Raw genomic sequence first — 17405 nt, 5'->3', positions numbered from 1 at the left:
AAGCAATTAAAATTAATGACCATTCAGGCGAGACCCACTGTCGGCGGCATGGCTTCTTCGACATCAATTGTTTGATGGCTTTACCTAGAGGTTAACCTAACAAGCAAGGTTTAATTGGAAGCAATGAAATCCCTGGCTATCATCCTTTTGACTTAACCTATTTATAAATGAGCAATCGTCACTTTTTATTTTTCTAATCCTAATATACTGAATGTGTGTGTATGTATATATATATATATATATATATATATATATATATATATATATATATATATATATATATATATATATATATATATATATATATATATATATATATATATATATATTAACACCAAAATACCTGACAACGGCAGCCTTGGAGCCAGCCATCGTGTAATGAGCATGCCGACTGTGAAAACACAATAGAGTTCCTCCGTGTTTTGAAAGGCGGATCGGCTCTTATACTATCATGGAATCAATATTCCTACCTGATCAATGAAAACCGCACGAATGGTCTGTGACTGCAGCTTAGGCAACCTTGAATTTGAAATATAAATAGAATGTTTTTGCCACCAGTTATAAGAGGTTCATGGATCAAAATGTAGTTTTTTCAAACAAGGTATTGGGAAACCTTGTGTGGTACTTCTCGGCAATTATTAGTTTGATAAACATTTCTGACATAACAAATACAGTTAACATTGTGTTTTGTCACAAATCTGATCCTTATTAATTTTTGTAGTTCTTAATTAAATCTTGCTCTCATGATTATAATCATCATTCTTTTGTGTAGCATTATTATTATTATAATTATTATAGTTATTATCATTAGTAGAGATAGTAGTCCGAATGGTTGGTTGGTTGGTTGGATGGTTGTTGTTTAGTAGTACTATTGCTATCATTGTTACTATCATAATTATTCGTGATTTTTGATAACACTCGTTTTATTGTCAGGCTGATATGTTTATTCTGTTTTAATGTTGCACCCCTGCAAAGAAGATTACCGACTAGTTATATATTTTGACTATAATTATGCACTGTTGTTCGTTGTTTTGACTATTATGAACTGTCATTGTCACTAATGGTCAATCATGTGTCTTTGATTTCTGATTAATGATCATTTTGAAGATTCACCTTTTAAAACCGACAAAAAATAGTTCTCAGAATAACATTTGATTATCAACAATAAGGTCTAATTTATTCCTGATTGCGAAATGCTCCCTGGAGAGCAGCCAGCCCTAACAAGTATCGCTATGATGAATTGAGCATGGTATCGCCAACGTAACGATACATGCTACTGCTAGTTGCCCATTCCTTATTGCAGTATTATGATAATTATTCGATCTGTCATTTCTTTATTTAATTGGGACATCTCACGGCAAATATGTTGCTTCAAGCTAGTTCTAATAATTTTCATTGGTAATTTTAGTATTATGATGATGATGATTATTCTTTTTATTGTTTTTTTAATTTATTATTATTATTATTTATTACTTTTTTATTATTATTGTTGTTAACATTAGAGCAGCACAACGGTTGAGTGGTTAGCGAGTCCGCGGCACAGTTCTGAGGTCATGGGATCAAATCCAGCTACCAGATTTCCTGTGCAGAGTTTGCATGTTCTCCTCGTGCTTGCGTGGGTTTCCTCCGGGCACTCTGGTTTCCTCCCACATTCCATTAACATGCACGTCAGGTTGCTCGGCTGGTCCAAATTGTCCCTAAGTGTGAATGAGCAAGTGAATTATATATCTTCGTGTGCCCTGCGACTGGCTGGCAACCACTTCAGGGTGTCACGTGACCACTGCCCAAGAACAACTGGGATGGGCTCCAGCAACACCACAACCCTACTAAAGATAAGCGGGGTGGATAATGGATGGATGGTTAAACATTGTATTTTAAAAACTGACATATAGCCATCTCCCAAAAAGTTGATCCGAGTGATCAACTGAGCGATCTCAATCTAAAAAGATTTCTTAGTGACAGCCTTTGTCCAATGATACGGAGATACTGATCACATTAATTATTTCTCACAATGCTTATAAAAAATGTTCAAATATGAAGGAAACAAAAACATGTTTAACGTTTTGTGGAAATCATAATTATTGTAGGTTTTTTTAGCATCTGTTAATGTGGTTGTTGGATACTGCCAAATTGGTAAACCTTTGCTCTAAATTAATTAATATGTATGATGTGTGGTTTTGAAGACAAATGGGGAATTTCAATTGTGCACAACATTTGTCCCACCCGGATTTGCAATGTTATAAAGAAATATTAAACAATTTAGCTGTCCACCTTGCTAACAGTACAGCAGGGTATTTCATCAGCAGTGATGTATTGAACAAACTTCCAACTGATATTGGCAGATTTCTCATGATGGATGTTTTTTTACTTGATAAATGTTTGAATGATCAACAAAGCAAAAAGAAAAATTGAGGATTTTAATAAATGACTTAACTGAGCTCGCAGAGTAGCTACTGTGATTCAATTGTGACCATGTTAAAGCTGTGGCGGCGTGAGGCATAACACATTTAGGGAGCACAAGGCATTAGGGTCGGCTATTTCTTTGCTACTCACTTAAAATGAGCTAAAGTTTTAAGAATAAGTCAATAGTAATGTCTGCTGTGGCCTCTGTTTATGGAGGGGAGCAACGCTAATGGTGAAATTTTAAAGGCACTCTAATTCTTGTGAGTACTCTTTTGTTCCCCTGGGGAAAGCTACAACGGCCCACTTAGCCAGGCGCTCGCAAACACTGCTAAATTCTCCTTGTTTTGATGATAGTGTAACAGAACGAAAGGTGGATATTCAAAACACTGCACATCCTGTTGATGCCAAACAACAAACAAACAATAGTGAATGCAAAAAAAGCATGTGACACACAAAATATGATGGGGAAAATTAGTGTGCTTGTAAAATATGAGCTCAATGGAAGTGTGCAATTTCAAAGTGGGATGTGGACTGTGCTAATTTGAACCGGATCCTTTGAGCTGATAATAACATTAGCAATGATTTAGTTGTGTGAAGTGGGGGAGAGGTATGTGCGATGAAGTGGCTATTACATACATAAACAAAAGAGGTAACAAAGAAATGAAAACAGTGGATCAGGAGAAATTATGACATACCTGAGATACTGTGATGGTGCTTCCCACCCCCTGAAGGCAAAACAGAATGGGCTTTTACAGTATCTGACTCTTCATGAGTCCACTCAATATACCCTTTAACACTCCCCTCCCCACATGGAAAAAAACAGCGCAGAGGAATCGTTACGTTATAGATTCACGTCTTTCTCATACTACGCCTCGTGAAGACCAGCATAGTACCCAAATATATAAATCATTTGTGTTAAGATGGTAGTCAGCAGGAAATAACAGAGGGTGTGCACAATAATAATACTGCCTTCATTAACATTCAACAAGGAGATTTACATTGTGTACATTTTAAATACCGTATTTTCCGCACTTCAAGGCACAATGGATTATAAAGTGCACTGGATTATAAGGCCAACCTCCCCAAATTATTTTTTGTCACACACGACGCCAGACTATAAGGCGCAAAAACCTGGACTACAGCAAGAGTACCTGGCAATGCATCAATATGTGCCGATGACCAAAACCACAAAATATTGCATGCAATGGGTATCAAACCCAAGAATTATAGGCAAAGATGTCGACACCTTACCACTAACCACTACCACTGTTATGGCATTAGACCATATCCCATTATCACACAATTTATACAGTGTCAAACACTGATTTGCATAATGCATATTGGTAAATTAAACAGTCTCTCCACTTCTTCACCTGTGTGCCTCAGTTTAGTCTGTATTAGTACATAAAAGAGCTTATCTAGCATTTTGTTAAACTACTTTCTGTTTTCTCTATTCTCTAACATTTGTTAGTGAAAAAGTGGACGGTGTAACCTTTCAGAATGCACTATGCAAATCAGTGTTCCTTGCACCATAAAAATGGTGTGATAATGATATATGGTTTAATGTCTCGTCATATGTCATATGTATCACTGGAGGTCTAGTGGAAAAGCACTCTGACTCTACAAATCGGGTTGGACTATTGTTGCATAAATTGTTGTGTGAATTAGGTCAGCGATCTTTATAGATTTGATCAATCATTGCGCAATTATTGCTCAAATATTGACATAAAACCTTGTATTGTGACGCATACCAATAATTACTGTATGCAGTTCCAATCGTATCCACCATATTCTATAGTAAATAAGGCACACTTTCATATTTCCAGCTAAATTGCGGTTCTAGGTGCGCCTTATAGTCCAGAAAATGTGTTATATTTGAATAGCATCTACCAGCATAACAGTGAGTCTTCTTTTTTCCTAGTTAATGACCTTAGTGAGTGGCAGGCAGGAAAGCAAGTGCATGTGGTGGATGGGGATGAGTGTGAAGGGGAGAGGGAAGGGGGAGAAGGAGCCAGTTAAGGAAGGACAGCATAGTGCTTTGATTGAGGCCAAGATGATGGCCCTCCCTTCCCTGTGGCCCCGCTCACACTGCCTTGACTGAAGCATCATTAGGTAGTCACAATGTCAAGGTTAGCTGAGGACGCTTTGGTGTAACCCACGTTAAGGGTCCCTCTAGACGCCCACCCTGCACCAGCGAGTGTCGGATGCGCTACCCACCTGGGAAACTGTGATGCTGCACTTTTTAGCCAGCTCCTCCTTGGCTTCCTCACTGGGGTATGGGTTGCTGAGGTGTGAATAGAAGTACTCGTTCAAAATTTCCGTCGCCTGCTTGCTGAAGTTTCTCCTTTTCCGCCTGAGTGGGGAGCACAACGAGAGAAAGGCCCGGCCAGCCCATTAGCGCGACCGACATTAACTCGTCCGGTTGGGTGGTGGAAATTGCACAATCAATCTCGCACGTAAATGGTGAAAATGAGGAGAAATGGGCACCCCGGAGAAGGATAACGTAGTCCGTCCTGCGACTAGACAAAGGCCGACTAGGATCCGACTGACAAACGAAAGCGCACATGAGCACAAAAACACATACAATGTTTAATTTGGTCTGTTGGTCGCCAATTTCCAATTCAAGCGTGTAATGCCCAGAGTTTAGCGCAGTGGTTGGGCGGGCTTGGTGATGGAGCGCAAAGCCCAGTCGGAGTGCATCTCGGTACATTATAGAAATCACGGCATGCACAGTTGAGCATTGTTCCTTAAGTGCCACAGCCCCAGGGATCTCCAGCAGAAACAAGCAAACTCTAACTAGATCTGGGGCCGCTTCCCTCCCAAGGGCACTACTTATCACGTTCTTGAGCATTTGCTTATTTGTTGCAGTGTTTACTATGCCTGGCGCATGCAGTGGGCAGCGAATGTGCTTCCGCTCGACTTGTTTGGTCAGAACTTGTGTTGGTTTGCAAAATTGCACATTAACGATTAGCATTTGTTTGACACATGACCTGGCATTCATTTTGCTCTCAGGTGTGAGGAAATAATTGTCTGGAAAAGTAATCCTGCGAGAGTGAAATAAATGTAAAATAAAATGCTTATTTTCTACAACAAACTGTTTTGACCTGTACGTACTAACACATTTTAGGGTGTTACAATTGATGGGTATGCATCCTTTTTTGAATATGCACCAATCAACAATGGTCCCTCTCCAAAACTAGCAACTCCAGATAAAATATATTTATATTACGAGAGTTATTTGGAGTAAAAATCTTGCCTTACATATGAGATAAACTATTTATGATTACACAGTATGCCACTAATTGTCATAATCTCTCGGATCTGGAACACCTGTGCTCAGGATTTGGCGCCAACAGCCAGGACAGCTGATTGGCGCACCCTGTCCATTTAAATACTCAGCTTCCAGAAACAAGCTGTCTGATAGCACTATGCTACCTGTTGCCATCTGCTCAGAAAGCCCGTACCTCCGACTCTTTGCCTGCCTCCTGTTTTCTTCTACTTGATCTCCGTTGCCGACCCGTTTCCGAATTTGCCTACGACCTGCCCTACCCATCTGATTCCTGATCACATTTCCGAACACGAGGACGCCCTTCTTCTCCAGCCCCGACCAACAACACGACGATTCCGCCTGTCCGCGACCATTCCCGCCAAGCCTTCGCCAACCTGTCAAGCTTCGCCAATCCGTCAAACAACGGATCGAAGAATCACACCTTGTCATTCCTTCCAATAAAAACCAAGAACGAGTGCAAGTGATCTCAGTTTTCCTTCCGTCCCGCTTGACACTAATCTTACGGATAATTCAGTTATCAATCACCAAATACATAAACAAACCAAAAGATAAACCAAATGTTGGTATGATTACAATAAGATGGCCCTTGCATTGCTAGATCTTTTTATACGTGACCCTTAAGAGCAAATATTTAGTCACACCTTTCACAATATTATACATTTCTCAAACTATGTACAATTCCGGAAAAGCCTGGCTGAACTTTCTTTAAAACTTTTGTTCTATATATACTGCTAGTAGTTCATAGGCAGATTAACGAGAGCAGAGATGGGGTGAATATTATACACATACAAAACACTTTTCAAAGGCAATTTGGAGGAGGAATCGATTATACATAGGTATGTGCTATTTACATTTTGAACTATATTTACCTGTAAAGCGAGTTATATTTACGAGTAATGGTAACTAAATAGAATGCAATTATTTGGCTGGTAGGTCACACTATGGAAGCCCAACACCAATTGCTACACATTCTTATATTGATCGAGTAAGAGAGTTGCCAACAGCAAATTGGAGCTGCTACCAAAAACAACTCGTACAATATTAACAAGTTAAAGTAGCTAACATGGGAGTTGCTAACCAAAGGTTGAGAGGATGAAGCAAAAGGGAAACAGTTGTTTAAAGAACACAGGACTTATCCAAGAAGGATAATAGATGAGGCAATCCGGCTATTGCATTTGCAAAGTTCAGCTCTTTCATATGGATGTTAAACATGTCAACAGCACGAACGATCCTACAAAAATGTATGGAAGTTTCTCATACTGCTGATCTAAACCTTTTTTTTTCTTTTTCTTTTTTTACATTTTGACTGTTTTAAAAATTGTAGCCAAAATGTTTGGCTCTATGGGCCAAAGTGGAATCAAGAATCTAGTAAATAACATGCGCTGACCTGGCATCAAGGAATCTGGAGCGCAGGATCATGACAGCCTCGCAGGTACTCTGTTTGAGTTGCATTTGGATAGAGCTGAATTTCCGGTGGATGATTCCAACCATTCGCTCAATCTCTTTAGGAGAGATGGGCCGTGTGCGAGATTGTTCCCGCAGCAGGTTCATCACATGGGTTGTGAATTCGTTGCACGCCTGTCAAGTAGAAAAGCAGACAAAAGAAGCCAGTCAGTTTGGAAATGTAAGCACTCCAGGAAGCTACTCTTTTACAATGGTAAACTTTTTTTCATAATGGAAATTCCATCCATTATCTGCACCGCTTATCCTCAGTAGGGTCGCGGGGGTGCTGGAGCCCATCCCAGCTCTCTTCGGTAGTGGGCAGGGGACACCCTGAACTGTTTGCCAGCCATTCTTAGCAGAGACAGACAACTCACTCTCTCAGTCACACCTAGGGACAATTTGAACCATCCAATTAACCTGAAATGCATGTTCTTGGAATGTGGGAGGAAACCGGAGTGCCTGGAGGAAACCCACGCAAGTTTGGGAAGAACATGCAAACTCCACACAGGAGGTTCGATCTCATGACCTCAGAACTGTGTTGCACATGCTCTAACCACTGCGCTGCCATGCTGCCCACATAAAGGAAATTAATTATCTTTAATTTAGGACTACAGAGCACACCTGATGAAACACCACATTCTCAAATTCAAGAAAGAAACTCAAAATCCCTAAAATGAACTCATTCACCCATAAAATTAACTCAATCACGCCCATTTCCTAATTTTAAACCTCGTGTGGGGAATTTGGCATCGACGCCTTCGGCAGCAGAACATCAACTGCCCCCTGACACAGCACACCTAGCGGCAAGAGTGCCATGTTGCAACACAGACATGTTTTTTTGTGTTGTTGTCATTGGTGGTTGTTCAGGTAATAAACCAAATTTGACTGGCTTGTTGTCATTTTTTGAGGATTAAAGGAAAAATCAGCGAACTGACAGTGACACAGATCATAGGGGAAAGAGAAGTGTTGTGTTTTTGATAGATAACTTCCACTAGTGTTTAATTCAGATTTATGAATTGAGGACCTGAATTTTGGGTGAAAAATAGAAAATATTATGAGTACGTAAATATTGAATGAAGGACCGCAAAACTTCTTGTTTTGCTCCTGTTATGTATTATATAAGTAATGTTGGCAAAACTAATTTCTCTTGAAGTGTGTAGTAAATTAATGCTGGGTTTTGTATTTAGAGCTCATGATTTGTAGAAAAGAGCAGCTCGCTGTTTTCCTCAGTGCCACAACAGAAAAGAAAGAATGAGCCACAGCATTTTTAGTTTCAGTGTTTATAATGTAGTAAAAAAACATCGGCCTGTATTGCAGAGTTTTCGGTAATACGATGCAAGCCTTTACTTTTAAAGGTTTCAAGTGAGTACAGTGTTCATATATTGGCCTGTTATAATAGAAGAAGTCATGTATGAATATAAATGCCAATTTGCAATTTGGCTTTGGCCCAATGCAGAGTGTATTTGAACAGCTTTCCGTTAAATCAGTAATTCACACAAGATTAATTAGAATAACCCATTTATGTAGTGCACACTTGAGCTCATTACGCTGAGTAAAATTCGTTAAGTATTTACATTTAGATAATTAAAACCGGAAAATAGCTCTCAGAAAGATGCATTCACTCCAGCCAAAGTGGTGCACAGCCCTGTAAACTCACCTCTGCTCACTAAGAGTAAATTAAGTCTAATTTACCTCCCTGGCTTGATGAAGAATTACCTCAACATCTTCTATTTTTTTCCAACCATAATGTGTCTGTATTTAATGGAAGGATCAAACACCAGATGAGATAATCATACTTTCCCTATCCAAAGTTCACTTACAGTTACATAAACAGTGTATCATTTTCTGTTTCTTGAAAACGCTGCTCTCAGCCCATTACCTGCTAATTAACTTGGTGCATTTAAGGACCTGCAGCGTCCAGATGGCCTATGATTCAAAAAAACCTTCAGAAAAATAAAACCAGCACTCATTTCGCATGATATCAATCCATTTAATTACTTATTGCTAATTACTCTGGAGCAGCACTTATACTTTCTCTGAATTCACTAGGTCGTCATTTTCTTGGTCTTGCGTCATCAATAGAACTGGGAAGCAAATTAGTGCATATGATTGTAGAAATATTATTTTGATCACTCCAACTGGTCTTAATAACATGATTTGTGATAGGATTAGAATAGTTAGTATCAAAAGCGAGTGGCTGCTGCTTCAAAAAAAAAAGCAAATACGAAAGATTTTATTGTCTCTACTAGTCTCACTCAGTCCTAACATTTTGGTTTTCATTGATCCTTTAACGTTTTCAATTAAAGTTGAAGTAACAAGGTGCACCTAATACATCTTGCATAATTTTTTGTTTACTTGATTTAAATATGGTTTTTAATAAAATTAACTCATTCAAACCGATCCTCAGATATATATTTTTTTGGGGACATTCATTTTTCATGCTTTCCTTCAAATCTAAAATAGAGCAAAGTGCTAATGTTTCCAACATTAAATATCGAAACATGTAGACAGCCTTTTATGACCTGAATGCAAGAAAATGAAGTCATGCTAAAAAATGTAATACAACAAAAATATAATATTAATTTTATATATAGTTTTTTTGCTAAATACATTTTTATTTGAGTGTCCTAAATATACAACATCTCACTTTTTGTCATTGTTTAATTTTTTGCCTTCAGGATCATGATTCCAGAATTAACATTACATTTTTTGTACTTGCTTAAGCTTTTTTTGCTTCTCTGATTGTGTTTTCATGATAAACAGCAATATGAAAGCTATGAAATGAAGTATTTCATGTTTGGTGTGTTAATAATTGGTTATCTCATGCCTTATATTTGTTGTAATTACTTAAGTCATTAATTTTCTTCTTACTATACTTGATAACTTACATTGTTTTAGTTTGTTTGTGTGTGGCTTTTAACACACAACATCAACTACTAATTAGCAAAAGGAGACGAATAAATGTTTGCACAGAACAGCTGTACAATACAATTATATAATACATAAACATGTAGCCAAAGGTAGTATTTATTTTGGTTAAATTGACATTGGGATGGGTTTTCTTAATGTTCTCTGATTGATTAATGATAGACACCCAGTGGCCTTACTTAAAACTGCATGTCATTTTTTGGCCCATTTTTCTCTTGTGCTTCCGTCAATGGTCTCAAAGGCCACAAATAATTATGTGCGACCCATATAAAATCTAGACCATTTACCATTTACTTACCTACTTCTATTTTTTTTTTTACATTTTTTAAAATAAAACAAAGTTTATTTTTGATTTTATATTAACACAACACTCTCTTAAAAACTGGTAAGGGGCAGTTAGAGGCCAGCAGGGATCTCAGTCTGGATTCGAGAGACCCCTTTCTTACCTGTTCATATTTCTCCAGCTCCGTATGGTAAATCTGTCTGATCTGTGTGAGCTTAGCTCTGTAGTCGGAATGTTCAATAGAATTGTCAGCTGCCCCGCCCGAGGCAGCTGCTGCAGCTGCAGCGGCTGCAGAGCCACCACCCTTCTCTGGTCCGGCCACACCTTCTGCTAGCAGCATGTTGTCTAAACGCATGAGTTGGGGGTCCGGCGGGTCCTCTTCCTGAGCCCCCCGGATGCTGAGACCTGCAGGGGCACACAGACAAGGGATGGAGGGATGAAGCAATGCAGTAACACACATGTAACGGACACTTTTGGTACCCGACTGAGATTTGCCCTATAGGCATAGGTGGAAAAAAGAAAATATGTGAAACCCGTGCAACCCCCATAACAAAATGAGTTAAACATATTATTAAAAGGATAATTCGACATTTAAATAATATATAAAGATTTCATAAAAAACACATTGTTGTAAATATTTGATCATATGACAAAATTATTAAATGAAAATATATTTTAACTAGTTAATTATTTTAATAAGAAAATACATTATAGACATCATAGCGAATTATGTTGGCACGTCTTTCATCGTTGCTCACTGCGGGCAGAAAGCGGACGCATGTATCGACGACAGACAGGACCTACGATTATTAAAAGCAATTGTTAGCAAGTCATTTCTTGGGAAGCCAAAGTTCTCATTTTATTTGTTTTGACTACACCTAAACCCAATTTAGATACATTTTGGTGAGGTGTTTTTCCCCTCCTGGAAAAATTCCTGGATTTCTTGAACCATTAAAAATCTCAGTGGGCCGAGTGGCGAGCTACACCAGACCAGGAATCCAAAAAGCTTCTACTTCATTATGAAGATTCGCACCAAGGTCGTGGTAGAAATTCGATTATTCCTTTAATTTTGACGGTGGATTGCTGAACATTGAGAAACCAGCACGTCGTACACTATAGCACATATCCTAGGATTTGGGATTCCCTTAACTGGACAACATCAAAACTGTGTATTCCGTGTTTTATTAAAATTGTCATTGACATTTGATGTCTAATATCGTGTAACTTCAAATTCTGATACAAAAATAGATTCAGGTTGATTTTAAAAACCTATCGGTGAGAATAAAAATGAATGTTGCGACCGATAATACGTTTAACTCGCTTATGGTGTCCCCTGCCCACTGCCCGAGGATAGGTGGGATTGGCTCCAGCACCCCCACGACCCTACTGAGGACAAGCGGTTCAGATAATGGACGGTTTATCAACTAAGATTAGAGTAGATGACTGGTCATTTAACTGAAATATAGACATAAAAAGTAAACCAATATTTACCAAACTAAGGATTTCTCATTCAGAGTGTACATTGCTATTCTTGATGTTAAATGTTAAATTTTGTCTTTTTCCCTGTCCATTAAATTCCCGGCTATTTTTTCAATCTAATTCTGTGTTCTATCTGCTAATTTTCCCACTCTCCATACTAAAACTAGTCCAGTAGCTTTTCTTTCCATTTCCTAACAGCATATTAGCTGATTAAAGCCGCCCTAGCTGTTGAGAACAATTAAAAATATTACATCTCCATCGTCTACCCCGGTGTGATATTTACCCTGCAGGTATGCAGTCAGCGCTTTCTGAGAATTCAGTGTGTCGCTGTCGCCAATGTCTAAGCCTGTTCTTTTATTTACACCGCGGTGCACACAGTGTACGGCGAGGTTGACATGACAGCAACATCCATAAACTGACAAATGTTCAATTGTGAAGTGGGACTCCTACTTTGTGAAGCGCTCCTAAACAGAAAACTATACTTCCAGTGTCTCATTTTTTGACACAGTGGATGTCAACAACTTGGCAATGTACCTGCATTGTATTTTGTCCTTTTTTCTTTCTTTGCTAGTAAAGCAAACTTCAATTCATAGAAGTCTTTAACATAAAATGCACTTCTTCATTACTATAAAACTGCCATTATAATAAGTTTGTTTTATAAGTTTGATTTATCACCGGAGGCTGCCGTTTCGCAACCTGCTGTAGACTGACATCACAGTTGCTCTAAACTCACCAATGATTACACAGCTTCAATAAACAGGTTAGCCATGATTGGTCAACCAGTTATTTGGATACATATTATTTTGTTTCTTAAAAAAAAATATGGATTGTATACTGCAAATATCAAACTTTGATATGTAAAGCATATGGAAGCTAAAGCTGCTAATATGTTCTACGATAATTAGAAAGAAATGCTTAAACAAGCAAAACAATAAACAGTAATGTGTTGGATAAGATCCATCGGGGGGATTTTTTTATACTCCTAGAGTAAAGTGCAATTGCAACTCCATTACATTATGGGGAAATGGCGCTCTCCTTTGCAGAGTGTGCACTTGGTGAAGTTGTTTGCACTAAGCATTTGCACTTTGCAAATAGCACATATAGGTTTTCTTCTTCCTATGACAGTAAATAATTTGAAAACACTGCTTTTCATGTATGATCGGCCAATCATGTTGCTGTTCTTAAATTCTACACCCTTTAGGGCAGGGGTGTCAAACAGACAGCCCACGGGCCAGATCAGGCCAGCTAAGGGATTGAATCCGGCCCACGAGACAACGCTGAGGGATGCGTAAGAGAAAAACGAGCTGCAGGTTGAAATATGTCCACTTAGGGCGGCATTGGCTCTGGAGGTTGAGCGCTCGTTTTGGGATCAAGAGGTCGCAGGTTCGATTCCCGGCTCCTCCGTGTTATATGTCAAAGTGTCCTTGGGCAAGAAACTGAATCCCTAATGCCCCTGACAGCAAGTAGTTGCCTTGCCAATCGGTTAGTTAGTGTGTAATAGGGAAAAGTGTGAAGCACATTGTAAAGCGCTTTGGGAATCTTCATTGACTTGAAAAGCGCTATAAAAATGCACACCATATATATATATATATATATATATATATATATATATATATATATATATATATATATATATATATATATATATATATATATATATATATATATATATATATATATATATATATATATATATATATATATATATATATACTTGAGGTTGCCAAAGTCAGGTGCCTCTCACAAACGCTGTACTTGTATTCCCTCTCCATCTCTCTCTCTTTCTCTCTTGCTTTTCTCTCTCTCTCCTTCTCGCTTTTTATTTTCTCTCTCTCTCTCGCTTGCTTTACACTTTCTCTCTCTTGTTCTCGCTTTCTCTCTCTATTTTTCTCTCTCTCGCTTTTCTTTCTCTCTCACTCTCTCTCCCTTTTCTCTCTCTCATTCTCGCTTTTTGCTTTCTCTCTCTCTCTCTCTCTCTCTCTCTCTCTCTCTCTTTCTCTCTAGCTTTCCCATTCTATATTTCTCTCTAATCTACCAGTCCGGCCCCCGAGAGAATGTTTGTTCTATCGTGTGGCCCCTGACTTAAAATTAGTTTAAAACAGGGGGTTTTAGGGCCTATCTGTTTAATAAAACCTTAATAATAGGACGTCCGTTGGGGAGCTTTAGGAAAGGATGGAATTTTACTCTGAGAGGTTTCTCCCGATCCTCATTACAAGTTTAAAATCCATTAATATATTTTCACCCTCTTTTGAGTATTTATGAAAGGTTAAAGTTGATAGTGTCGTAGGACTATGGTTGACAAACACTGCTGTATAAAAACATTTTCGGATTTACTTCACCTATAATATCTGGATCTACAACAGCATTTTTAGGACAAAATAGCCCAATAAATTGTAGATGAAGTATCTGTTCATCTGTTGTGCTCAAGCAACCAGACCCTGCTGTTCTCAGTCTACCGCTCTGTCAGTAGGTTGTAATCACCCAGTAAATAACATGCATGCACACCTGGACACTCTGGCAGTGCAGCTTTGATGCCAAGCAAAAGCCAACCACAACAATGGGTCGGCAAAAGAGCACTTCAGATGAGTTGATGGTTGGTGAGCACAAAGAGTTATTACAATTCAATAATGCGTCTCACAATTCAAGGATTTCAAACAGCTCATTACAGCTGCATTTGGTTACGATTGGCCTCTGGATTCCAAATAAGATTAATTATAGAAATCACAGTCAGCTTTGACTGACTGGCTGACTGACCTGATGCATCACTGGGAAGAAAACAGTGACTGGAAAGAAAACTTGAGCATAAATTGTTTCCAAATGAACCGCACACAAACACACCATCGGAATCCACAGCCATGTTGATTCCACATTTAGTTGAGCTGCAATGTCAGAGAAAAACAAATTTGCCTCTATTTATGGATTGGCCGGCGTCGAGTCTTTGAGGTGTAATGGTGTGAGAGGAGTGGATGAATGCGGCTATTTGTGCTGGAGACATTGAGATGCCGTACAAGGCTCCATCAGACTTGCACAGCCAAGCCAACCGTGTGGACAATATGCTCCACTAACCCTCGTCCGATTCATGCAGCATCTGCACAAAGCTTACATCTGAAGCTTTCATTGTGTTTTTTACTTTATTTTAGGTGGTGTGGGGGCAGGGTTAACCGTTCCCGGTTATGCGTAAAGAAAAACGCAGGATTCAAACCTTGATACATTTCAGCATGTTCCGATAGCTGGCGGTTTGGTTCTTTTTTCTTAATTCTGTCTTTACTTAATCCTCATATTTGCCACAGAAAAGAATGCAACATGGTAACTCACTAAGGAAACCTTACAGTAATTTGTTTGATTACTCCAGAACTTCTCCATTTATTTTCCGTCCCCTGGGCGAAAATATCACAGTTTTATCCATACCTGTATAGTATAAGTCTGTGCTTATGGCAGGCATTGCACTAGCACAACTTGTAAACATGAGACACAGAGACAGCGACAGGAGGAACCAACTACTGTCCATTATTTATTGTAGTAAGTGACAATATTAAAACTTTTTTTTATTTAATGTAAACAATTGTTGCAGGGATAATGCTTGTTCTTTCTTTGCACACTTTAAATCACTACTAATGTTCGTGGATTATTCGGATTGGTTGAAAACCCTAATTCTGGCCTTCTGACTATTCTTTGCATGTAAACATTCCTATGTTCACAGCAAACCAAATCATCACTTTTACTTGACTCACTTTACGTCCAGGGATTTTCTGCTGGGGGAATTTGCAGGGCTTTTCAACTAAATGGACGTAAATCACTAGTTTCATTCAAACTAAATAATCACACACCATAAAGAGCTACTTGTTTCTCACCATATATTACCGTGAGGCAGGCGTGTGCAATAGTGTGGCCACTCACGGCAAAGGAAAACACAGCACGACATTAGTAAGTGACATGTAATCCTGTTAGTCCGCTGACATGCCGAGTGGCCATGACATTTTTATCATACGTGTCCATTTCTATTTGAGAAATCAGCAGGATAAAAATGATTACTGCGCCACCTCGCCATGCCGAGGGCCCCGCAGGAGTCCGCCTGGGTGTATTTGAGCCACAATCAGCTCCGGCAGGTCGTTCATAACACGTGAATTTCAAAGGCTGGCAAAGATGTCGCCCCTACAAGACTATATTAGAAAAAAACAATTAAATGGGGTTGTCATAGCAAAAAATCACCAATAATAGCAGTGTGTCTCGGACCCTGAGAACCACAGGGACAGGCCTTCTGCTGGTGCTCAGAGCCAGGACTAAACAGGGTAAAGCTGCGTTTCAGTTCCATGCAGCTAAACTCTGGAATAGTCTTCCTGATGACGTCAGACAGGCGTCTACTCTGACAAGTCCAGGCTGAAAACAGCTCTGTTCAACTGTGCATACAACTGAAAGGGTTCTATCTGCACTCTACACGTTTACCTTATTTTAATTAATTGATTTTATTATATTTTATCTGTGGTTTTAATGCATTTTAAAAACCACATTTTAAATTTTCAATGTCTTTTATTGTGTGTTTTTAACCTGTTGCCATTTCTGTATAGCGCTTTGAATTGCCTTGTGTATGAATTGTGCTATACAAACAAACTTGCCTTGCCTTGCCTTGCAACTTTGTTGGAGAAGCCTAAAAGTACAGTGTGTAATATTTGACCACTAGATTTGTCTGCATGTTGGTGTGCAACTAGAAACAGGAGCTAAATGCACAAGGAACAATATGAACTAGTGACCGAAACACAATTTTTTCCCTCACTTTTTTGCCTAGTCATATATATATATATATATATATATATATATATATATACTGGAGTGCTGGACTTGAACCCTGAACCTCTGCACCATAGGGATGCGCCCTAACCACCCAGCCGCCGTGCCACCCGCGTGTAAATAATATACAATATATGTATGTTTGTATGTATGTATTAACGTTAATGATAACAATTAATGGATTTGCACTTACATACGTACGTATGTATGTCAAATCAATCAGCATTACAGAAATTTAAAAAACAAAAACAAAAGTCCAGTACTTTTATCTCTTAACCCAAATACTTGAGCCATTATTTGTTCCTGAGAAACAGTTAATTAATTTATTAAATAAAGAAAGAAATAAGGGATTACTGTAAAAATGTTGCCTTTAAAAGGACAGTGTGTATTGTTTAGCGATCACTAGTGGTAAAGAAAAAACATTAAGAAATATTAATTTATTTAAATATTAAGCAAAATAGATGTAATACTTATAACACATTTAAAAAAATACTATATAGGATAAGAGGATTTCATTTGTTTGACATGGGCCTCACCATAATTGTAGGTCATCTTGTTGCTACGGTTACAGCAAAAAAAAATTGTTCTTTACCCTTTTTAACCTTTTTTCTTTTGTTCTTTCTTTTATATATATATATATATATATATATATATATATATATATATATATATATATATATATATATATATATATATATATATATATATATATATATATATATATATATATATATATATATATATATATATATATACATACCACAGCCATATCCCCCTAGTGGGAGGTGGCTAGAG

The 17405-nt window shown here is 38.2% G+C and overlaps 1 protein-coding gene across 7 annotated transcripts in view; it reads right to left on the bottom strand.

Annotated features, from left to right (window-relative positions):
- pbx3b (pre-B-cell leukemia homeobox 3b) overlaps nt 1-17405 on the bottom strand; it is a 112506-nt gene that overhangs the window by 12434 nt on the left and 82667 nt on the right. For 4 of the 7 annotated variants that reach the window (XM_088335410.1, XM_088335414.1, XM_088335411.1 and 1 more), the window contains exons 3-6: nt 10510-10751; nt 7080-7270; nt 4621-4756; nt 3099-3128 (exon numbers count right to left, since the gene is read on the bottom strand). In XM_088335410.1, the coding sequence (XP_088191536.1) occupies nt 3099-3128; nt 4621-4756; nt 7080-7270; nt 10510-10751 (599 nt within the window). The remainder of the gene's footprint in view (nt 1-3098; nt 3129-4620; nt 4757-7079; nt 7271-10509; nt 10752-17405) is intronic. The other 3 variants (XM_088335412.1, XM_088335413.1, XM_088335416.1) reach the window with 1 other exon arrangement.

The sequence above is a fragment of the Urocampus carinirostris genome, chromosome 5, assembly GCF_059441175.1.
Source record: "Urocampus carinirostris isolate Australia breed hairy pipefish chromosome 5, RoL_Ucar_1.0, whole genome shotgun sequence".
Classification (NCBI taxonomy): domain Eukaryota; kingdom Metazoa; phylum Chordata; class Actinopteri; order Syngnathiformes; family Syngnathidae; genus Urocampus; species Urocampus carinirostris.
Note: the sequence above shows the minus strand (reverse complement) of the source record. Positions and strands in the feature narration are given on the sequence as shown.